The sequence below is a fragment of the Micropterus dolomieu genome, linkage group LG08, assembly GCF_021292245.1.
Source record: "Micropterus dolomieu isolate WLL.071019.BEF.003 ecotype Adirondacks linkage group LG08, ASM2129224v1, whole genome shotgun sequence".
In the NCBI taxonomy this organism is placed as follows: Eukaryota; Metazoa; Chordata; class Actinopteri; order Centrarchiformes; family Centrarchidae; genus Micropterus; species Micropterus dolomieu.
Genome location: NC_060157.1, coordinates 32,474,319 through 32,498,825, shown reverse-complemented (window position 1 = coordinate 32,498,825; position 24,507 = coordinate 32,474,319). Strand labels below are relative to the sequence as shown.

Sequence of the window (24,507 nt, the reverse complement as noted above, 5' to 3'; positions counted from 1 at the left end):
TGATTCATCGATTACTATTAAAGAAGACTAAATGCATCGACACAAATTCTTTGCATCGATGCTTCGTTTAATCCATGTAACTTTACAGCACACTGTTTCGCAGGGACATTTATTACTGTCGCACATCGTGCTTACGCTGTGAACACGACAAGATTATAACGGCGCTGTTTGCAAAGTGGAGGAAGAGAGAGAAAATAGCGAGGGACGAAGAAGAAAGTGTCCAGAGTGTGGGATTATTTCAAGCTAAAGAAAACAACAACTGTAATGTTACCGTCCGTCCACCGTAAAACTGCCAGCGGACCACAGACAAGGGAACAGTAACAGCAACTTTAGCATTTAACTGAAACCGTGACTGATTGTTGAGTTGAAGCCAAAGTAAGCCGCAGTCCTCAGCTGAAAATGTGCACATCGTTCTCCTGGGTGGGCAGTGAGTTGTAGCCTCACAGTCAGGAGTTAACTGGGTGTGGGGAGCTGCACCTTTTAACTCCCCTGCAGCTCTCTCTGTAGCTCTGACAATCCCTGCTACCTGCGTGTGCTAATCCACCCTTTCACCCAGATTCTTTGTCTTTAGAATAACCAACAGCAGCTGTTTCGTGTGCAGGATCGCTCATTTCCCGTTTCACGTGTTTTCTTGACAAAACGTGGTTTGGAGACCAGCGTCGGGTGACACAGCACCCGTCAGCTCCTGTAGTGTGCGTGTGTCCCTGTCACCGATCAGTCAAGTAGTGTGAACGGCCACAACAACTTCAAGACATGTTCATATGACGGCAAGTTGTGTGAACGGCACGGCCGACGCTGACGGTCGTGTAGTCTGCACGAGCCTTTAGTATAACTTATAGCACTCAGCTGTCTGGTTGTTGGTCTGATGTTTGCTGTATGACACACTATGAATTTCCGAAAGCACCAATAAATATTTATCACTTAGAAACGTTCACAGCTGATCCCGTTACCGGGAGGGGGGCGCTGCTTCTTAAACGACGCATCAATGAATCGTTGAAATAATCTATCGAAGCTTCGAATACTAAAATCATCGTTAGCTGCAGCCCTAGTAAATACAGAGACATGCACAGTACAAGTGTGCAAGTGTTATTTACATAGTACAACATATTTTAATAAAAACACTAAAACTCTGTCAGTGTTTCTGTTTCTTTGCATGACTGATAAGAGCCAATCAGAAAGCCAAACGTGAGCGTCTGCGTTGTTTTCACCTGTCTGCACTACACGCTACTCTGGAGTTTAAAACCAAAAACGGGTTCAGCAGCGTTCTCAGACTTCTCTTTTAGGTGTTCAGATTCACCGTTTTAGTCTGAACGGGAGGCAGAAACGTAGCAGAAGTAACTAGAGACTTGTTTTAAAATATGCCACTATTATTAATCTAATGAGCTTTATTTGTCTCTTTCAGGATGACCGAATAACATACTGAATTATAAAGTTTATCAAGTTGTTGATATTTATTTTGGACACTGTTATTAATCGATTAATAAAAATGTATCTTTAGAATAATCAATAAATTAGTCATTTAAGATTAATCAATTTTAAAAATGTGAAGCACTGAAACTGACCAGAGTGCCACACATCTGCTCTACCTGCCAGGAGGAGCATTAAGCCCCTCCCCTCTGTGCTGACCCTTCAAAGACTTTCTGCAGTAACAAATCAAACTGATCGTCTTAGAGCCTCTGATGCTGTGTACGACTCCAGAGTGGCGAGTGGACGCTGTCCCGTGTCCCCTAATGTTCACTGATAGATCAGGTCAAATCAAATATTACATGTTATTATAATAATGATGAGTTTCCCCAAAATGGGGAAAGTCAGTCTGTCAAACATCTCGTTTCATATCGTCTGCGCGTTGGATGACAGATAACACCCAGCTGAACACATCAGCACTCAGCCTCCGACTCACCTTCCAGTACATGAAGCTGACCGGGTCCACCACTGTGGGCTGAACGATCTCCCTGCCTGGAAAGATCCCCCACGTCACGGCGTTGGGCTGCATGTCGGGGGCGTTGGTCAGGTTCCGGCCCTGCAACACAAACGTTCACGGTGACGTAGCATGACCTCACACACACAGAGCGGCTGCTGCTTTCTGTTCAGACTCACGTGCACGTTAACGATGTGATAATTGACCCGGGGCTCGTACTTCTTCAGCACTTTGAGGAGAGCGGTCACGTTTTCGCTAGAGGTGAAGAACTCCAGGTAGGCCTGTGGGACAGAAAACCAGAGGATGAAGGCTCTGTGTCCCCTCAGAGCTGCACCCAGGGGCCCCGACGAGTGCTCCTACCTTCTGGAAGACGTAGCCCCCGGCTGGTCCCCAGCCCACGATGGGGTCTGTGGAGGGTTTGCCATTGATGTTGGGCTGAGAGTTGATGGTGAGGACTCCTCGTCTGTTCACCTTCTCCAGCTCGTCCTTCAGCAGGTTGGTCTCAGGGGCCAGAGGCTCGTCGTTCCAGGGCAGACACATCACCTAACAGAGGAGAAACCTGGTTTAAAGGATCTGCTTCTCTTTCCTTCTGAGAGTCAGGCGTTCAGATGCATCTCAGTCTGGAGTCAGGTTAGCTTAGCTTAGCACAAAGACTGGCTCTGTCTTAAGTCCTGAACACACAGACACGAGACTGAGACGAAAGAAAGAAAATTCATTTTTATAACAACGTCCTTGAAGTCAGACTGATGAGCTGTAGGGCATCGAGAACAGGCTTAGAACGGTCTCAGAAATTACAATTCCAGTGAAATCTTTTGGAATATTTGGTACTGAATCTGATCATCGGTTCCAAATTTAACAAGTGCAGCTTTGGTTTCCCAAGCAGCCACCAGACTTCCAGGCTTGCTCCGCTGCAGCCATGGAGCACAGTAAGAATCAAAAGAAAGAATCAGAATTGTTAAAATCAAAATCGATAGTTTCTGACAGTTTAAAGCTGAGACCGGCGTTCCCGGTTCCTCCTGGTCTACCTTGTGTCCGCTGAAGTTTGGCTGAGCGGTGATGTAGCAGGTGAAGACCTCGTAGACACTCTCTTCATTCTTCAGCTCGTGGCCCCACATCTGCAGCAGGGCGTCTTTGGAGGACTTGCTCTTCAGGTAGAACAGGTAGTAGTCATTCAACTCACCGAAGGCCGGAGAGGACGAGTTCCCCCTGAACACATCAGTCACCAGTTTATACCAAGTCACTCTCTGTTCTGACATTCATTCAGGTTCTGTCCTGTAAACTGTGCTGAGCTCATGTGGACTTGAGTTTACCATCTGCCGTTGGGGAAGTCGTCCCAGTCCTGGGTCCTGTAGATGTAGCTCTTTGGCCTGGAGGCCCAGAAGATGGGTCGAACATCTTCCACCTTGCGTTTGGGATGAGCGCTCACTGCCCACGGGAGAGGCCGCCTGGCAAACACAATAAGCCCTGAAGCTCTAAAACCAGGATCCAGAGTCTCTCTGAGACAACTGGGGATCCTGGACTTCTCACCAATCTAACAAACATTCAGCAGCCAGAGCAGCAGATTTAATGGGATGAAGTTATTGATTTCTGCTGATCAATTCATTTATTTCAACAGTAAAAGTTACAAAAACTAACAAAGACACAAACACAGCTGTATTTTACTCATCAGTGAAAATATATTCAGAAGCCTGGATTGAAAAAGTAATCCAAGTACTAAAGTAAAGATGTGTGTTCTATGTGTACGCCACCAGTCAGAAGTTTTAGAACTCCTCCATGTTTGTAGTTCTTCTGTAAATCTCAGTAGTTCAGGTCCAGTGAAAAACCTTAAATGGTACCAAAGTTAAAAACAACGTTTACGTCACCAAAACAGACATTTTCAGATCTAAAACTAACAATGTTCATTATTTCACTGCAGGATCAACTGATGACCAGCTGCTCCGTCTTCCTTCATTAATATTATATACAGTATATATAATATAGTCCAAATAAAGCTTCTGGGGGTGGATTAACAGGCGGTTCCAAGGTGTTTACTGTAGAAATGTTAGATTTCCTGCCACTGCTGCAAAGAAGGTAAAGACAAAGTTTAGGTCAGAAAAACTGGGAAATAATGTAAATTTAGAGATAAACAGTTTTTAGGGATCAATAACGAGTTATCAACTTCAACTTACAGTGAAATAATGAACAAAACTTCATTTGATTGTTTATTTTAGATGTGAAATTGTGTGTTTTGGCAGTTTGCTGCTGACTTTGGTACCATTTAAGATTTTTCACTGGACTTGAACTACTTGGATTACTACAAACATGGTGGTGTTCTATAAATGTGACACTGGTTTTGCACAGTGGCTCTCTGATAGATGTTATATTGGCAGTACAAACAGGATATTGTTGACTTGGCTCCGCCTTCTGCTCAGCGTGCTGTAAACAGGCAGCGCAGGGACTCACCTGGGGTCCTCTATCCACAGGCCCAGCTGGCGCAGCACCTCCATGGTGGCCACCTCACGGTTCAGCGTGTAGAAGTGGAGGCCGGGCACCTTCCCGCTGTCCAGCAGCACGCGGCACATCTCCACTGCCTGCTGGATGCCGTAGCTCCTGATGGCGGCGTCGTTGTCTTTGATGGGCTCGATGACTCTGGTGATCTCCTCCGGGACCTCGAGCTTCGACAGCTTGACGAGTTGGCGCAGCGACTGATAGCCCTGGAGAGGAACAGGTCCCAGCTTTAGTCCAGACTGTCATCGGATTGGATCATTTTAAAGGTAAGCAACCGGCTTCACTCCATCTCCATCGACGGAGCCTTTAAGCTTCGTGGCGATCACCACAAGGGACCGGGTCTGGTCTCTTGAGTACAACCTTCAGCTCTCCTCTGTACATGGGGAATTCGCTCTGCTTATCAGTATTTGATTTATTTATTTATCAGCCAACATGCACATACTGGTATAAATGAGATAACCTGTAATACAGGCCAGCAGCAGATTATCAGCTGACCTTGACTCTGGATCAGGTCCAATAAAAAGGATCTGTAGAGGACGACTACAACAAAGCCCTGCAGCCAGAGGCCTGGGCTCCTGGGAGAAGGTTTCCCAGTATGACCCCTGTGACTTCTTCCTGTTCCTGGAAGCAGCTGCGAGTTACCTGAATGGGGAAGATTCCAGGTAGGATGGGGCACGTGATGCCAATCGCCCTGCAGTCATCCAGAAACTTGAAGAACGTGTCCACTCTGAAGAACAGCTGGGTGATGATGAAGTCTGCTCCAGCGTCTACCTTCTCCTTCAGGTGTCTGAGATCCTGCTCGTAGCTCTCTGCCTCGGGGTGGCCCGTGGGGTAACCTGGATACACAGACACGTTTAAAAACCTGCAGACGGACGCTTGAACCGCCTGCTGCTGACGTGGAGGCTGAAAACCTGCACACCTGCCACACAGATGTCAAAGTAATCGTCAAACTCAGATCGGATGTGTTTGACGAGGTCGATGGCGTGGTTGAAGCCTCCTTCTTCCTCCTCCCAGTCGGCTCCCACCGGATCTGCAGGGACAGATCACAGATGTAACGAGGAGCTCTGAGATACTCTGTCCTGAGAGGAACCTGTAAACACAAACCTCCTCTGAGGGCCATGATGTTCTTGAGGCCCAGGTGCTTGGCCTTGGCCAGGTGGCCCGTGATCTTCTCTTTGGTCTGGTTGCAGCAGGTGAGGTGGAGGATGCTCTCCAGGCCGCAGTAGTTGACCGCTGTGCTGGCAATCATCAAGGACGAAGTCTCCTTGTCTGAGCCCGGGTCCCCCGCTGGGTGCCAGGTGATGTCGATGAACAGCGGCCCCCCGGAGCCCATGCGGTCAAATCTGACGGAAAATGGTAAGAAGTTGATGGAAAGTGTGCAGAGAATGATTGAGGGGTTGGTGATAACGCTGTATTGATTAGCCATGACTCTGATCTCTGTCCTCTTCTGTAGAACTGCAGCTGGATCAGAAGAAAGCTGAATGAAGTGTTGCTGCAGCGTGACGGAGCAGCAGGTCTCACACTGTTGAACAAGTTATTTTACAAACAGCCTTACAGTTACAGCCGGGCAAGAAACGAATAATTACAGCAATATTAATTTCCTCAATAGAAATATTTCTTTCTTTAATTAGTTTGAATTAAAGCTGCAACGATTAGTTGACAACTATTAAATAAAACTATTTTGATGATCGATTAAATCGCTTTGAGTCATTCAATTTTTAAGTGAATATTTTATGGTTTCTGTGACAGTAAACTAATATATTTGGGTTGTGGCCAAAAGAAGACGATTAAGGACGTCACCTCTGGCTGTGAGAAACACTGATGAACACTGAACATTTTCCAACCTGTTCTGGACCTAATCAATTAATTGAGGAAATAATCCACAGATAATTAGAGAATGAAAATAATCGTAAGTTGCAGCCCTAATTTGGATTACAAATTAATCAGCACTTAATATTTCTATTAAGATATTTATTTTGTTGAGGAGAAAGGATTGAAAAAAAGATTTCAATTAATTTTACTTCTGAAAAAAAGATTTTATTATTATAACTGTTTTCAGTGACCTCAGTTTTGTGTTTGGCATCAAGTGTTTGTTCTGACCATAAAGAAAAGTTTAAAACCACAATTAACCATCTGGTTTCTTCGACTTTCACTCAGGAGCAAAATTCAGCCTTTAAACGTGAATGAAATGACATTTTATCGTGAAAACATTTTTGCCAAGCCCTAGTTTGGCCCTTGTTGCAAGGGCGTCACTTTGTGTTGAAAAGCGGTGGGGACATAGGAGCTCAGATTAGGGGTTTGAAGAGACACACGAGAAATCACAATATGCAATATTAGGTTTGTGATAAGGAGATGAAAAGATCCTTAAACAGTGTATTAAAGATATCCTCAATGCAGAGATATATGAGCGGGGGTTCTGGGCGGACCTCCCCGAGGAAATATTGATAATCAAACACTTCATTTCCTGCATTCTGGTATCTGTACCAATTTATGGTGGAAATATTTTTACTTATGTAAAAGGAAACAAAAATCAGGTAGCACGTGGCATTTCAAAATATATTAATATAATATAATGCAGTGCAGCTATATCATCCCTGCTGAGGCAACACATACTGTATGCAGGCATGATTTAGTCTCTTTTGTCATGTTCAGAGAGAACAGAAAACTTGGCCAAAAAGAAACTGTTAAGATGTTGTTAAAGTTACTGATCACTGCTGCATGTTTTTGGGTCATTTTATGATCAGTACCGTGGGTTTTTAAGCTTAAAAGGTTCAGTGTGTAATATTTCTGAGGATCTATCGAGTTCCATAACTATGCTGTCATTTGTGTGTAAAGACCTTACATAATAAACCGTTATGTTTTAATTACCTTAGAATGAGTCATTTCTATTTACATAACCGCGGGTCCCCCCTTCCATAGACGTCGCCACGTTGCGTCTTCATGTTTCTAGCTGAAAACGGACAAACAGCTCTACAGAGCGCATTTCATCACTACGTTATTCTTGTTCTACTTCTGGTAGAATTCAGGCAGTGTAGACACTCATCACTATGTTGAACACGTACGTTAGAAAAAGAAGATGCAGTAATAATATACTGCAGGGCTCTGCAAATAAGTTTGCATCAGAGATATATCGACTTCCATTGACATATTGTTTCACTTGCTCAGTTAGTAAAATGCAGGATTTGCACCTGGAGGTTTGTGAGTTCAATCACACCTTTAGACAATTTGTTTTTCTCTCTTCAACGAATTGATTCTGCAGCGATCGTTTCTCACATTACAGCATGTGCTGCAGTGTTTGTGTTTCGGTGTTTGATCTACATCCATCAACCTACAGACACTTTTTCATACCCCAGTACCTCCAGTATCTCCAGGCAGAGGACATTTAGGGGAATCACCTTCTCTGATGGCTCTTCCAGAGGTGTGTCAAGCAGGCTACAGACTCTTTTAATGTCGTTCAGAATTCTTCAAAGTAAAAGCCCAGTTCAACTCCAACTACAGCAAACAAGCATCTTGCGCTTTTATTTTGTAGGCAAAACCGCTAAAAAGGAAGTGATTATGTGAATAACTGTTGCTGCCATGACTGAGATCTAGTTCAGCACCGCTATCAAAGTATTTATTTATATTTTTTGCCACTACCTGTGATGGACTGGCGACCTGTCCAGGATGTACCCCACCTTTCGCCCGATGTCAGCTGGGATTGGCTGCAGGCCCCCGCAACCCTGTACGCGGGATAAGCGGTTGACGATGGATAGATGGATGGATGGATGGATTTTTTGCCACTATCAAAGCACCATAATCTGACCGTGGGCCAGATATTTTTGCTGCCGGTCAGCTTTGGCGAGGGTCCATAATCACAGAGACAATAAACATGTTTCCTTTGTCAATGTTTGTATGTAACGTTTTCTCTTAAGTGGTTTATAATGGACTGTAGTGCAGAAACAGTGACAGTGTTTCTCTTGGCTTACATTTTCCATGTTATCTGTCAGTGGCCAAGTCACAATAACATAGTTTTACTAAATAATTAAGTAAATATAATTTCTTAATAAATATACCTTATGAAACCTAATTTCTTGACTGGCCACTCTCTGCTGTCTCAGAAGAGAAACGTTTTGTGCTGTGTCAGCCACTGTAGCTGTCCTACGCTCTTTGAAAGGGTAGGGGGCAGTGGTAGACTGGAATGTTGGTTGCAATTCACAACCCTCACCACTAGATGCCACTAAATCTTACACACTGAACCTTTAAGTTACTTTTTTTTGGACAATGCACATTTGTTTCTTCTATATTTTAATTGCACTGCATGTTTTCTTAGTTTGCAAATAAACCTTTCTAAAGGCATTTTCATTTGTTATTTAACTGCAAGCTGTATGTGTGTTTTTAAAAACAAATTATGATTTTAAAAGTGATTGGGACAAAATCAGTCATTTCAAAAAGTGGTGGGGAAATGTCCCCAGCGTAAATGACGCCTAAGCCTTATTGAAGCCCACTTGCCTTGAGATGAGGTTCACGGCCCCGCTGGCTGTGCGGGGAGGGAAGAACTCCAGCGAGAACCAGCGGTCTCCGGACTCCGTCCTCCTCCGCATCTTGTCCCGCAGCCTGTCCGAGCGGTCTGCGTCCAGCACCGGCGTGGAGCACCGGGAGCTCTCCTTGGAGCTCTCCCCGCAGCTGTTGCTGGCCCCGCTGGAGTCGCTCGACTGCCAGCTGCCTTCCCCCCGCGGAACCTGGTTCACCATGATGTCAGACTAACGTTATATTCTGAGAAGGAGAAGAACAATCTCTGTAGCCCGGCTCTGACAGCATAGGAACACACGCCACACCAAACCCCAGTCAAAATGTACTCATTTATAGCTCAGTGACAACATACAACAGTCCTCCCTGAACACACTGGGAGCCCATGGGCCTCGTGTCCTACCTGGTTTACAGCGAGGTGAACTCTAACCTGAGTGACACGGGCCGCTCTCGTTGTACCCGGTTATATCGGTAGTGTGCGCGCACACGCACGCTACAGTGTGATAGTAGTAAACAGCTGACGTTATTTTGAGCCCGGCGGAGCGCAGCTCGCTAACGCGACGTTAGCCGGTTATTTCATTAAAGGAGAACTACAGAATACATCTAATATTTCGGTACCGCCCCGAACTCGCAGCTAAGCCCGGGTACGTTGTGTCCACATCGGGAAAGTTAAGCATCGCTTCTCCCGCACCAGGTTGTCTTTGTGCTGCCGCCGCGCTGCGTTCACTCATCACGGAAACCATGTGTATCACACAAAGGCTGAGGGGAGAAACAGGGAGCCCACTCCTCGTGAAGACGTTATAAACATTTATATATATGAACCGGACCCGGATTCTAAAACGTATAATAAGCCTTTCACACTTAACTTGTGCACATCATACATTAAGTCTCACTAAATAATAAAATGTAAAATAATACACACATGCTAATAAGGTTGTGTCCGGCTCTGTTGTGTGCGTGTTACATTTATTTTAAATAACTACATATTCTTGTAAACCCGAGCGATCAAATCATGTTAATAATAAACAAATGTTTAACAGTTGTGGGTTTCCCCACGGGCCACAAATGAAGCACGGCAGCTCCCGGTATTAAAGGGAATCACACTGGCGCGATGTTCTGTGGCTGCGCAGTGTGTATGACATTTTAAAATCAGCTGTTACCAAAATCAAATCGTTTTACAATCAATACAAAAATTAATAGTCACCAAATCCCACAGTAATATGTCTTTATCATGTCTTTATGCGTATGTTTAAAGAGTTTTGGTAGTGCATAAATTACCCGCAGTTTTGAACGCCCTGTTTTGGCGTCACATGACACTGATGATGCGTTAAATACCATGGGAAACATGATAACTTTATAAACGTGTTGACAACCTTACTGCACGTTTTAATATATACTTTTTTTGGACAGCGTTGAAATTTTATTTGCTGTAAACATGCTGTAGGGTGTACCGCTTGTTACAAGTGTTTTTAAGGTTTTTCCAGCGGTTTTGATGTTTTTCAAACTAACAGTATTGACAGCTGTCCCACAGGCCCTGGACGCAGCATGACACAACAGTGAAGATGGCGTGTTGTGGAAACTGTTTTTGTTGCCAGTGTTGCTGCAGAGAAGGAGAGACGCGGACACCAGAGGAGCTGGTAAACACAGATATGATTAGTGGGCAAATCGGGGGTCTCTGGGTTGTTTTCTAACATTAATAAGATGTTTATTTCCCACGGAATGGCTCATGAGCTCTTCTAAGTGCTCCATTCTGGCTCCACCCTGCTGCTCACTGTTCTGTTGTCATGTAGCGACACAATAACCCTCCATCTATTACCAGTGCATATACCACATGATAATTCTCCCTATAGCTTCACCTCAGGGGGGTGATGCTGGCTGTATTTCCTCATGCGCATGGAGAGAAAGCCCTTCGACCAAACACCGTTTACAAATCTTGCTTCCTGGCTTCCTTCCTATTTAATAAAGCTAATTAACCCTGCTTTACACCATATAGTGGTTTAATTGGCTTATCAGAACCCCTTCTTTTATCGGGCACGCACCTGGGACATCTATATTTGAGTACATTCGGGTTTTCTTAAATTAAAGTGTTGTCTTGGAGCTGTGTTAGCTTACTCTCTGTCAGGCGTTTACGTTTGTGAAATACGTGAAATTTACGGAATTCTGAATGGAGTCTGGCGTGGTCTTCTTACTATTCATGAACGGCGATACACTGTCATAATGTGCTTGGTATTGAGTAAACTAAGTGCAGCCCCAGTGGGAGCAGAACTCCCCAAAGTCTCCATAATTAATCTGCATTCAGCTACAGACTTGTAGTTTGTATAGGGCTTCATTTACTTTCCTGCTGTGCTGGACGTGTCTGTATTTTAATTATACTGTGTTCGTCTTTCACCCCGAGACAATCCTTGGGGAAATCCGAGAAGAAGATGATGAAATTCTGCCCAGGAAGGACTATGAGGTGAGAGACGTGATTAGGAAAAAGATCTCCAGCCCGCGCTATCTGGTTCATGCTGGTCCAGGTGGATGCATGTCTGGCCCAGGTGATAGTTTTACAGTTTTTGTCTTTCACAGAGCTTGGATTATGACCGCTGCATCAACGAGCCCTACGTGGAAGTTCTGGAGGGGATGGACAACAAGGTAAGTGTCTTGTGTTGATGCTCAGATGTCCACAGAGCGGACAGATGATCTGTCTTCACCTTGTTTTACCTGTGCTATGTTTGATTGAGAATCTACTGACAATGAGGTGTGCTGCAATGTTTCTCAGTATAAAACCTGGAGCCTCCCAGAGCTGCTTTTGTTCTTAAGTTACATCCATGATCTATTTAACTGGCCTCTGTTTGATGTGAGGACAATACTTAACTAGTTTCTTTTAGTCTTACAGAAAGAAACCGTAACAACCAGACTACTGAGCTAAAATCACATATTTAAATGTAAATAAACTTCCACTCAGGATAAAGAAAAGTCAACAAACCAAAAGTTTAAATGTTTAAATGATAATGTCAACAAGCCCCTTTATCATGAGGAGCAGTGAAAACTACTCAGGTAGAATGTTTCAGAAATATGGAAGAATTTATGTCTCATAAATAAATAATATGATCAGTAACTGTGGGAGCTGATATCATACAGATGATGTTGAGATTCAACATAAAATGGGATGTTTGTATTTTTAATTTGTACTAATTTCCTACCAACAGAAAGCCAAAAAGTACGAAGCAGTCCGGTGGATGATGATGTTTGCCATCGGAGTGGCGGTGGGTCTGGTAGGTGCATTTGAGACGTATTGGCTGGATTCCAACATGTTGCAGACGTTGAGCTGAGCGATGCCTTCATGTCTCTTTCAGGTGGGCCTGTTTGTGGATTTCTTCGTACGCCTCTTCACTAAAATCAAGTTCACTCTGGTTGGTGATTGTATCCTTTAACATGCAGACCTCTAATTCACTGTTCACACGTCAGCGTTCAGTGACCCACAGCGTGTGATTAGAGAGATAATATATACTGTATATTACAAACATAAAACTGCAGTAACTCTGTGAGGACAATGTGATATAATTTCAAGAATGTGTAACAAGCACTCAATGGCTTATAGAGATGCACATGAGCAGGTCTATAAATACACTTCTTAAAGGACCACACAAGTTGTTTTTCTTGTCAACCAAAAAAATAACAAAGCTGCTTTATTGTAAATAATAATTTTAGTGCAGTGAACTGAGCAGCCTGCAGGTCGCTCAGACTCAGGTTACCAGTCCTCAGAGTTATTGGAACTTATCTGAATGCCTCCAGCAGTGGAGAAGTGCAGCGACAAAGGCTGCCTCTCTCTGTCTCTGCTGGAGCTCCTGGCCTTCAACATGACCTTCGTCTTCATCGCCAGCGTGCTCGTCCTAATTGAGGTAAGACGCCGCCGGTACAGGAGCGTTGTTCCAAATCCGATGCAGGTCATTTTCTTACACCACGATGTGTTCCCGTCACAGGAGCTCCATGTTTCTTCCTGCTGTCAGTAGATTGTTGTTTCATTCTGAATGCAAAGAAACTAGATGAAGAGAGAGAAGCTAGAGAAGACACTAATCTGCAGAGATGTGACGATGCTAACATGCTGTGGATGCTAACATGCTATGTCTTGGTGTCCCAGCCAGTAGCTGCAGGTTCAGGGATCCCAGAAATCAAAAGTTACTTGAACGGAGTGAAGATTCCCGGAATCGTCCGGCTGCGAACGTTCCTCTGCAAGGCTGCTGGAGTCCTGTTCAGCGTGGCTGGAGGTAAAGCACGGCACAGGTTGTGAATGTGTAAAAACAATTTGTGCACAAATGAGAATGACGATGAGGTTCCACAAATGCAGAACCAAGAACATGTGAGTGCAGCTGGGAAGCAGAAAGTTCTGACAGAGCAGTGTTGGGACGTGTCCCCTTGTCAGCTGTGTTGAAAGATTCAGAGCTGTTGTTTAAGTGCAGTTCTGATGAGTCCTGGTCGGTGCCTCTGTTTGTCCTCTCAGGTCTGTTTGTGGGGAAGGAAGGTCCAATGATCCACAGCGGCGCCATTGTGGGAGCTGGCCTTCCTCAGGTACATCATCCTGAACACAGTATGTTATAGAGTTAAGATTCTAGGTTCGTACGTCTGATTATATTTATATATGCAGAATATAAAACCTTTATTTAACCACATCGATCCCACTGGAGAGATCATGGAGGCTCTGTCCACCTCACCTCTCTGTGTGCAGGTGTAAAAGATTTCTCCTTTATATGTGGACAGGTGACAAGTCACATGACCTGAACTGTGTGGATGTTGTGTAAAATATGAGACAAAGACAAAGCATAGAATGTTCCGGTGGTCCTGTTAAGGTCATCCAAGCACTGTAACCAAACAATGTTTAAGTCGGTTTAGACTTCAGCACATATCCAAACCCAGAGACTGGGGCCTTAAAGATACTGGACTAAGATGGGCACAGCCCCATAATGGACTAGTTGATCACAGGGATGAGTCTCACATGTAAACCATGAACAGACTTTCTTTGAGATGTTCCTGTTTCATAAGAACAGCATTCACTTTGGTTAGTCAGCATTTAAAGACCCCCAGCGAAACTGCTGCTTCCTGTAAAACAGCGAGGCCTGGTCCTGCAGCGGTGGAGGATTCTTCTGTCTGTCAGCTCGTTCTGCCAGATCATTTCTTCATTTCTGAAGGTAGAAAAGACGGTGCTGCATGACGTTATTCTGATCCTGCTCCTCTCTTCTGACCTGAGAAAACAGTTTCAGCTCAGCTTTGTCTCGACTCAACACAAATTTACTTGATCTGACTCTGCGACTGGACTTAGCTTTGACAGGTTAAGATGATTCTGCTGGATGACTGGGTTGATAAACGGTCCGTTCATCAGGTGTTTCTCCTTCTATCAGTTTCAGAGCATCACTTTCAAGAGGATCAACTTTGATTTTCCCTACTTCCGCAGTGACAGGTGCTCTCTCTCATCACAAACACACTGTTCACTGCTTCTGAATATGTAAAGAGCATATCTGATGGTGTCTCTGCTGTTCTTCAGGGACAAGAGAGACTTTGTGTCAGCCGGCGCTGCTGCAGGAGTAGCTGCTGCCTTCGGTGCTCCGATAGGTGGCACCCTCTTCAGTCTGGAGGAGGGCTCCTCTTTCTGGAACCAGGCCCTTACCTGGAAAGTGGTATGTCACCTTATAACACAAAGAGGGTCCAGACTTTAGGTTCTCTCTGCTCACTCTGGACTGGACAGATTATAGATTTATTCATGTTCCCCAGAAGATGAATCCTGCTGACAGCCTCAGTCTGTCAGAGCTGACACATGCTGACCATCAAGTGTGATTAACCCTTTCCCTTCCTCAGCTCTTCTGTTCCATGTCGGCCACGTTCACCCTCAACTTCTTCCGTTCGGGGATCAACTTCAACAAGTGGGGCTCCTTCCAGCTTCCCGGGCTGCTCAACTTCGGAGAGTTCAAGGTAGTCACTCTGACCACATCGCTTCAGTTCAGTTCATTTATTATTAGTGGGAAACTTGACTTGCAGTCAGGGCACAAGATAAAAAATATACAAGTATCAGAATAAACACCACAAATACACAAAAAATAAACACACAAAAATAAGATGTAACCAGTACATACAGTACACTATAAGTAAGCCTACCATAAAAACATAAAACAATCTTTAAATATGATGTTACCTGAGACGATTTAGCAGGGTTATTGCACAGGGAACAATGGAGTTTGCTCCAATTGTACTTGAATTGTATCAATGACCTGAGGGAAGAGTTACAAACTCAGAATGAAGAGGATGGATTTTGCAGTCTAGTATAGACCTGGACTTACGAAGAACCTGCTGGTCAAAGATAGAGCGCTCAGATTCAGTCTTGTTACGCAGGCTGATGGTAACTGTATCATCAGCAAATTTCAGGATGTGCCTGTCCTCGTGCTGGCTTCTACAGTCATTAGTGTAGAGAATATACAGCAGAGGGGACAGGACACAGCCCTGAGGGGAGCCAGGAGGAGAAGCGCTGATCTGACAGAAAGCCATTTACTCTCCCCCTCTGAGACCTACACATTAAACAATCTACAATCCAGCCCACAAAGTTAACATCAAGATTAAAATGAATAAGCATGCTGCCTAAGACATGTGGCTGGATAGTATTGAATGCAGATGAAAAATCCAGGACTTTCTAGATGTCTATACAGGAAGTAATGTGATTGAGGCATCCTCTATTGCATCCCAGCTCTATATGCAAACTGCATGGGGTCCAGAGCCTCCTCCACCATTTCCAACAGTTCCCTTTTAACCAACCTTTCAAATGACTTCATGACCTGTGATGTCAATGCCACTGGTCTTAAGTCATTTAGCTCTTTTGGATTTCCACGTTTTGCCACTGGAACATCAATGGACTCCTTCCACACCTTTGGAATCCTTCACTGCTCCAAAGATAATAAAACAGAACACCTCACAAAGCTACTCTGAACAGCCTGTGATACTATCCGGCCCGGAAAAACTGCCTTAACATCACTCCTCTCCTACAGAAACCTTCACCTGCTCCCTGTTCCTCCCTCACAAAGCCCTCCATAACCCTAACCCCTCCTACCTACCCCACCTTCTCCATCACCACACTCCTTCCTGTTCCCACCATGCAGGACTCCACGACTTTCATTTACCATTACATTTAATGTCTACTCTTGACCTTCCTTGTCGAGGAGCTTTTATGTACTTGTTGTTTAAAGTGTTGTTGAGTATCTTGAAAATCTTAATCTCTAAATTAAATTTATTAATAAGAATCTTTATCAGCTTGATATGTGACGTAGCAGCACAGTAATGCTCTTTGCTCATCAGTGTCCAGATGGAGATAAGAACTGCCACCTGTGGACAGCAGTGGACCTGGCCTTCTTTGTCCTGATGGGGGTGATGGGTGGCCTGCTGGGGGCCCTCTTCAACTGCATGAACAAGGGTCTGGCGAAATACCGCATCCGCCACATCCACCCGAAGGCCAAGTTCATCAGGTGACTATCCAGAAGGTCAGAGACACTAATTACCTCTCAGGCGTGTAGTCACAGATGCTGATCTGACCTCTGACCCTCCCCAGAGTCCTGGAGAGTCTGCTGGTTAGCATGGTGACGACAGTGGTGATATTTGTAGCTTCCATGGTGTTGGGCGAATGTCGGGACCTGTCCTCCCCCACAGCCCACAACACCACGGTAAGTGTCTGCTCCCTCCTGCACCGCTACAGCTGCAAGTCCACAACTGAACCAGTATTTCAGATTTCAGCATAGCAGAGGCTGGTCAGGTTGCCTGGATCCAGTTTCCATATAAAAAAGCTTAAATCTGGTCTCCTGGCTGCAGTAATGTTGGTTCCCCACCTCTAAACCCACGGTGGGATTCTTGTTCAGTCAGCGCCGTCAGTGCTGCAGCTGCAGGAGCTGTTGCTTTTAGCAAACACTTAAATAAACTTACATTAACTCATCATGTTTCATTGGTGAATCTATTTCATGCTGCTGGAGCCAGGTCACTGCTGGGAAGTTCTGACCAAACTGTGATTCTAGGTCTTCTGGTTCTCCATTGTACTTTCACACTGCAGATTCCTGCTAACTGAAGCTAAACGCAGCACAGTCCTCAGCAGACTCTAAATTCATGTATTATTCATGTATTTATGGTCTCATGTTAAGTTTTGTTTCCAGCTGTCCGGCAGTGAGGACATCAACTCAACCGTCCGCCAGTTCTTCTGCACCAACAAGACCTACAATGACATGGCCACGTTGTTCTTCAACCCGCAGGAAGCAGCCATCCACCAGCTCTTCCACCAGGAAGGTGAGACGAGCCTAACCCTTCACAGCAGCTCTGCGATGGTTAAAGCAAATAATTCTCCTATTTTTTCTTGTTTTGTCTCTAGTCTCTGGATTAAAAGTGTTAATGTCATTATTATAAGGGGGCACTATAATTAAACATGTTCAGATGCTTTATATTCACATGCTCTGTCCACAGGTTGGGTTTAAAGATGATTCATTTGTGAAACCCAGTTTGAGACATCCTGTGGAATCTAACTGTCAGGAGATATAATTCTGTGTTCCAGTATTAAAACCTTCTGAGTAAAATCTGACGGTGTCTTTTTATTTGTCGGTTAATTCATATAATGAGCTGATGTAAAGGAGGTATATATTATTGAACACCTGCCTCCTGTTCTGCCCCTCAGGTACCTTCAGCCCTGTGACTCTGTCAGTGTTCTTCCTACTGTACTTCCTGTTGGCCTGTTGGACGTACGGTGTGTCTTTACCCAGTGGGCTCTTTGTGCCCTCGCTGCTGTGCGGGGCGGCTTTTGGACGTCTGGTTGCCAACATCCTCAAAGTGTAAGAAACAACGTTCTCCTAATGTTCTTATGTCCCAGGTCTGGCTGTCCCCCATCCCCACTGGACATGAAATAAGAGTCATCAACAAAAATCGGACTTTAATTGGATAAAGCAAAAAGTACCTGCGTCTGTGAGGGATTTAAATTTAATTTAAATTTAAATTTCTACAATATTTCACACATAAGCTGCAGTAAATGGTCCCAGTTAGTCCGGCTGTAGGAAAAGGAAGCATCAGGGCCACAAAGCACTACTACTACCACACTAACATCTGGAGATGTCCACTTACTGTAGTAGTGCAGCCTTAAAAATATCATTGGCATCTTGACACGTCCACTACAACATGTTTTATATCAACAGTTTATCAGGTGTCTGTGTAAAGTGAAACTCTACAGCTCTTTAGCTCAATGTTTTCAGTTACTCAGCGCTTGCATCAGCTTAGTTTCCAGAGACAAACTAAACTGTACTCCACATTGAGAGAGCAGCTGGTGAACATAGTGGGGCATTTAGCAGCTAAAGGGCCAGATATTTCTCTCAGGAGCTGGTGGAGTCCAAACACAGCTAACAGAGAGAGAATACTGGCCTGGGTATTTTTGTGGGAAATATTTAGGCTATGACCTAGATAGTTCCTTGAGTAGAGAAAGTATGATTCAAAGGGTTATCACGAAAGTGAACCACAAAATTAAATTTCTGGCATGAAAGGCTCATTTTCTAAACAAAGAAACTTTGAAAATGTTCGTAAAAGCTTTAATTCAGCCACACTTTGTATTTTATTTGGTCTAGCAGCACCCCCAGGAGGACAAAGTTCAACTTCAAACGGCCCAGAATAAATTAGTCAGGTTGATTTTAAACCTCAACAATAGGACCCAGGTCTGCTCCTCTGAAAGTATGGAATTAAAGTGGTTGACGGTTAAAAACAGGGTGAGGGAGCTGAAACTGAGATTAACACAAAAGATTTTGCATAGGAATGAACCAAGGTATTTTAAAGGTTATTTTAAGCTTATTGGGAACTCTCATAGCTTCTTAACTAGAGGCAGTGCCGCAGACATAGTATCTTGTAGATTTAAGAGCTGTTCTGGGCAAAGCACCTTTTTGTACACGGCAGCATTGGAATGGAACAAACTCCCAGTTATAATAATCGAGCATGTGGTGAATGGTTGTTAAATGCTAATTATATTGAGTTTTTATTCAGTTTTGAAGGAGTATTTGGATTGGATTGGATTGTTTGTGTTTTCATTCTTGTTTATTTGTATTAGGATGTGTTAGGTCTTTTGGTTGTGTATTGTAAGGGTTGATTGTACAGGGTACCTTTAGTCATCCTTACCTCGCCTTGCCATCTTTATCAGACTACAACGAAGACCACAATGGAAACAAGTTTGTACCTTTCTTGCGTTATCCTCGACACCTCTGATAAATGCATATTGTCAATGTAGATGGCATTTAATACATTTATTCGTGTTACTGTCCAATAAAAAATCAATCAATCTCACCTTCATCAGGTGACACAGACAGGCTAATGTTGCTCTGTAGCTGCTGGAGGTGTGTTAGCTTACACATTAGCCAGAGAAGTGTGCTTTTAGATTGTGATGGAGTTCTTCTGCACCAAGTTAGCCCAGAATGCATTTTTTCAATAGTGTTTTAGCGGGCATGTTTTACTACTTTTAGTAACTTAGCTTGTTTCTTATTTCACCGTTTTAATTGTACTTCATTCTACATCTTAAGTAGACTATCACTCATTGAATTTGCCTCCTTCAGTTCTCTTCCCACTCACAGAACGTCTCCACTGCAAACACGTCAGCGTTCCCTGCTTCTTATGCCGTTTTTTTTTTTAAAACCAGCTCAACTCGCCTCGACCATCCTCTGTTTTCCATTGCAGATAGTACCCCTCAATCTAGCTGTTCGTCATAGCGACACCACACACACAACTGCCACGACATAACACACCAGGGATGCACACACAGCTGTCTCTTGATTTAAGTTAAAATGTTTCAACAGTGGTGGCTGGTGAAAAATATTTTAGGTGAGGCTGTGCCATATCCAGTCAGTTTCAGTTACCGTCCCAGTACAATTTAACACTAACTGCAGGATAACAGTGCTTTCTTAAATGATTAATGGCAATATTATTTTATTATAGGCTATTAATATACAAAAGCATAAACAGTGTACATAAATTTATTCATTTAGCTGACGCTTTTATCCAAAGCGACTTACAATTGCTATACATGTCAGAGGTCGCACGCCTCTGGAGTAATGAGGAGTTAAGTGTCTTGCTCAGGGACACAATGGTGGATGGGTCAAAGTGGGGGATTGAACCCGGGTCTCTCACACAAAAGGCATGTGTCTTATCCCTTGCACCATCACCCCCCTATGAATATAGAAAGTGGCATGAAAAGAAAAGACTCAAGTAAAGTACAAATAGGCTACCTCTAATTTGGACTGCAGTACAGTAGGCCAACTTAAGTTACTGTCCACCACTGCAAATAACCACATCTTAACGGCTAAAATCCACCGACTCCCCAGAAGCGGCTCTCCGCTCCGCAGACAATAGGTAGCAGGTCTATTTTTTGATGGAAGACGCGTCAAGCAACACAGAGCTGATCGAACTAGGCAGGAAGTCAGACACAGAACGGCAGAGAGAATCCGGTCAATTTTCAAAATAGAAAACCCCGTGGAGACTCCGGATCGTAAAACAACAATAAACATGGTTAAAACGGACACAAAAGGAAATCATTTAACTACGTAGCCTACTTAATCATAGCAGAAGCACAAAATGTAAACACTGATTACTAAATCAACAAAATCTAAACATGTCAGCAAAATCAGGCAGGTAAAATGCTCTGATTCTGAAATGCTCCTTGTGGGAAATGCAGCCTGAAGATTACGGAACGAAACAGAGCACACAATACATAAAGTTATGAAGAAGTTAGTAGAAGCACAAAAATGACAAATTAATAACATATAAATAACGTGGGACAGGCTGCAGGGTTTGCTGCTAAAACTCTTCTGAGATGATTCCAGTGGTGCCGAATTCTGCCTGCCTGCCGAGAACTGCATGCACCTCGCAGGAGGTAACGCTAACTCATGCTCAGAAAAGAGGTGGATGCAAATCTCGGTAGGTAGCCTCCAACATCTGTTCTGCCCTATGCAGTCAATAGTTCTGCCAAATTATGCATCCACCTCTTAATAAGGTCCTTTTCAGACACTTTGCTGTGCACACTGATCAAACGCAGTTATCACCACATATTTTAGCTGAATCATAATGAATGCTGCTTTTACTAAGTGTAATAAGTAATTAACGACTCTAAACATTCATAAAATATATACTTCGAATCATTTATCACCATTGATATATTATATACATTATAGCGTTTAAAAGCAGTTTTCGGAGGTGCATGCAATTCTCGGCAGGTATGCAAAACTCGGAATAACACCGGTGTTTCGGTTTAACGAGTGGCCCTGTTAACTGGTGGCCGTCAGCCGAATGCGTCTGTGGTTGTCGTAGATACGACAGCTGTTGAAAACAGGAAGAGATTACGTAGGTGTCCCCGCGAATGCCTCTTTGTGTAGTTCTTCATTAAAAAGTCTAAACATACCTTTCTGATTCGTCTTTGGAGTCGTGTGTGAAAACCTGTCACATACCACTTTGTCACACTTTGAACGTTGCTTGTTGTTACGGAAAATGTTGAAAACTGGAAGAGGGCAAGTTGCTCTTCCTTTGAATGTCAAACATTATCTCTAATAAATGTTCTAAATACACATATTTATCTTTGGAGTCTGTCAGTAAACACGTCATGTAGAAAAACGATTCAGCCTTTTAAAACGAATGAAATAAAAATTGTTTTTATCACGGGATTCAAACTCAGATCAATGTGGGAAAATAAATCCAAGTCGGATCGATATTCCACTAGCCTACGCTGTCATCACCTCTCACTCCTCTGTCGGCGTGGCATAAAACTTCTAGAGCAAACAGCCAGCCATCACTCTTTAAAACGGGAGACAGATCAACTTGTGACCACACTGTCTGTGTTAACCAAGACCATGTGCGTATTTTACTTGTTCCCTTGACAACCAAGCCGCCGTTTAACACAGAGTTGTTTACAAGATGTGGATGGGCAATATTTATGTTAGTAGCCTACTGTAACGTGCCGTAGAAGACACCGGCGTTAACACTTCAGAGCTGTCTATAAACTATACAGCTTCCCTCTGTAGCCAACAGCTGTTGTTCTCCTTGTTTATGTACCACAGCACAAGCGCTAACTGGCAGTGGGTGGAAATATCAATTGTCTCATCTGCCAGAATAAACATTCCTCTTGAATGTAATCTTCAAGAACTGACAGCACACAGTCCAAAAGTTTGTTTTGCACAGTCTTTGAGGTGCCTTTGAAAACAGTAGCTGTCTTAAGGTGCTCCTCCAACACACTGTCCAGCGAGGCAACAAGATCTACTGAAAATGGCAGGGTTGTCAGAGGATGCGGTCTCACTGTGGCCGCGCAAGGCCGATGTTACTCTACCTAGCATGGCTAGCTTCACCATATTATCCATATGTGCACTCGTACACAGTCCATGTTGTATCCGTCCCCGCCGTTTTAAAAAGCAAGCATGGGAAGCAAAATAAGGTATTTAAATCATTGCATCCAACTAGCCAAGGCCGAAAGCCTGTGTCGGTCTTGAGTTCCGTATTCATCTTGTCAACAACGTCACGTGTCCCTCTACCACTGACTGTGCTTGGGGCAGATCCTGGAGCGCCCTTCAGGCATCAGATTTGAGGACGCTGAATGGCTTAATTTCTGTTGCTATGGGCATATCTTATGTGAGCCAGAGTCAGCTATTGGCTGCGCAGCTGTGCTGCTTGGGCGATTTCTCTGGCGCCCCAGAAGATATCACTGGATGAGCAGGAAGTTAATTTCACCCCAAAACATAATTATTTACCCTATATTATTACACATTATTGTGCATTTTAAACACACATATAAAGTTAATTACTGTTTATTAAAAGAGGGCGCCCTAGCCTCTATTGGCCAGTCGCCACTGCGTTTCAACATTGCTCAGAATGTAAAGACAGATAAGACGGAGGTGATACGAAAAAAGTACCCGGTAGCAGGTATAAGTACAACTTTTACACAATGGAAAACCAAAAGAAGACGAGTCGAGCTGGTACCTTGCAGTGGAAAAGGGGCTTTACCGTCTCTCTCTCCCTGCATGTCGGCTTCGATGACTTTCTCCATCAGTAGTAGGCTAGGGTGTATAAAGTCACCGAGCTGCATGTTGAGGAGGCATGTTGACGACGTAGCCTATCAAAACAAAACCAACGTGGTTATGGCGGGTGGATAGTGTCAGAGCGAGGATTACCAGGAGTATGGCGGGTGGATAGTGTCAGAGCGAGGATTACCAGGAGTATGGCGGGTGGATAGTGTCAGAGCGAGGATTACCAGGAGTATGGCGGGTGGATAGTGTCAGAGCGAGGATTACCAGGAGTATGGCGGGTGGATAGTGCCACGGATAACCTACCAAAGGAGACCTTCGTGTGACAGCTACGTGTGTGGATAGGCTACTCCGTCGCCAGTGAACAACGTCGTTGATAAGCCCGTTGCCGTCAGGCTTGTTTTTTTCCCCTCAAACTTGTTCTTCTTTTCTCTTTTTTTTATTGGCGGTTGGCAAACTAGCCGAGAGGTGCATTAGCGCCACCAACTGGACTGGAGTGTGGAACCAGAGATTATTTTCAATACAAGGACTACAGGCCTACATGCTCCAGCCTTTTTGTCATTAAAAGTGTTGCTGTAAAATTAAATTTTACACAGAAATTTAAAAGGAGGGTAATCTAATGGATATAATATTTATCAAAGATATTAATCAACTTAATTTTGTAAGTTATGTCAGCTGAGAAGTTTACAGCAGAAACTTGAAAAACTCAGTTGTGGGGTTTACTTAATTAAATATTACATTGAGTGTGTTTTTACATTTATTCATTAATAGACTATAGCTCTAACTTCAAAAATATAACTGGTAATATTTGTAATTTAATTGAGTAGCCTATAGGCCATGAAATTATGCTATATTGTTGTATTATAGATATCAGGGACAACTTGAAGTTCTAGCCTCCCATCTTTAATTTTTTTTAACTGGCATGATGTTTACTTTTGGGTCTATTCTGTAGATTAAAATTGTGCTTTTATCATTTACTTTGTGTACCCAACTGTCATTTATAATATAAAAAATAGACCAACACCAAGCTACATGTTTTATTTACATCAATGTTTTCCTCATATTTGATGCTGCCATAAATGTTTTGTTTTTCAACAGTTAACCATTTTAAAAACACAGCTTGAGAGGCAGTTTAATTGAGTCACGGTGGCGCTGCAAATTCAAACATGAGAACCAATCAAAAGCATCAGAACAGCAACAAACTTTACTAAACAACTGTGGCTGGAAATGGCAAAGGAAGACAATGTGCACATGAAATACACGCAAAGCAACAAACTGAATATTATTCAACATATAGCCAAGCTTTTTAAAGAAAATATTCAGATGGCATCTTAAGCATTTTCATAAGAAATTGTGATTTAATTACATATTTTACCAGTCGGCCTAACTGTAACAGATAACACTTACATTTACGTTTGTCTACAGTTGAACATTAAATGGTGTTCTTGGTATAGAATCATGGGAGCTTTATATTTATGAGCATTAACAATAAGCTATGCAGAGTGGGAAATTACGTTTGAATCATTGTATAATAGTATGCTGGTTTCTCTTAGCGTAGCATCCCGATGGAAA

General features: G+C 43.5%; 2 protein-coding genes across 2 annotated transcripts in view; one reads left to right on the top strand and one right to left on the bottom strand.

Moving 5' to 3' along the window:
• mthfr (methylenetetrahydrofolate reductase (NAD(P)H)) overlaps nt 1–9,620 on the bottom strand; it is an 11,866-nt gene extending 2,246 nt beyond the window's left edge. Inside the window, exons 1-11 of the mRNA XM_046057339.1 lie at nt 9,315–9,620; nt 8,894–9,157; nt 5,510–5,748; nt 5,325–5,435; nt 5,048–5,241; nt 4,361–4,611; nt 3,229–3,363; nt 2,944–3,124; nt 2,279–2,461; nt 2,098–2,199; nt 1,901–2,020 (exon numbers count right to left, since the gene is read on the bottom strand). Of these exons, the coding sequence (XP_045913295.1) occupies nt 1,901–2,020; nt 2,098–2,199; nt 2,279–2,461; nt 2,944–3,124; nt 3,229–3,363; nt 4,361–4,611; nt 5,048–5,241; nt 5,325–5,435; nt 5,510–5,748; nt 8,894–9,135 (1,758 nt within the window). The 5' untranslated portion in view covers nt 9,136–9,157; nt 9,315–9,620. The remainder of the gene's footprint in view (nt 1–1,900; nt 2,021–2,097; nt 2,200–2,278; nt 2,462–2,943; nt 3,125–3,228; nt 3,364–4,360; nt 4,612–5,047; nt 5,242–5,324; nt 5,436–5,509; nt 5,749–8,893; nt 9,158–9,314) is intronic.
• The window catches only part of clcn6 (chloride channel 6), a 25,017-nt gene continuing 10,044 nt past the window's right edge, over nt 9,535–24,507 (top strand). The window contains exons 1-16 of the mRNA XM_046056116.1: nt 9,535–9,555; nt 10,432–10,548; nt 11,307–11,366; nt 11,480–11,545; nt 12,103–12,168; nt 12,250–12,316; nt 12,689–12,795; nt 13,035–13,161; nt 13,395–13,462; nt 14,290–14,348; nt 14,433–14,565; nt 14,744–14,857; nt 16,229–16,395; nt 16,479–16,590; nt 17,071–17,200; nt 17,583–17,736. Coding sequence (XP_045912072.1) covers nt 10,474–10,548; nt 11,307–11,366; nt 11,480–11,545; nt 12,103–12,168; nt 12,250–12,316; nt 12,689–12,795; nt 13,035–13,161; nt 13,395–13,462; nt 14,290–14,348; nt 14,433–14,565; nt 14,744–14,857; nt 16,229–16,395; nt 16,479–16,590; nt 17,071–17,200; nt 17,583–17,736 — 1,505 coding nt within the window. The 5' untranslated portion in view covers nt 9,535–9,555; nt 10,432–10,473. The remainder of the gene's footprint in view (nt 9,556–10,431; nt 10,549–11,306; nt 11,367–11,479; nt 11,546–12,102; nt 12,169–12,249; nt 12,317–12,688; nt 12,796–13,034; nt 13,162–13,394; nt 13,463–14,289; nt 14,349–14,432; nt 14,566–14,743; nt 14,858–16,228; nt 16,396–16,478; nt 16,591–17,070; nt 17,201–17,582; nt 17,737–24,507) is intronic.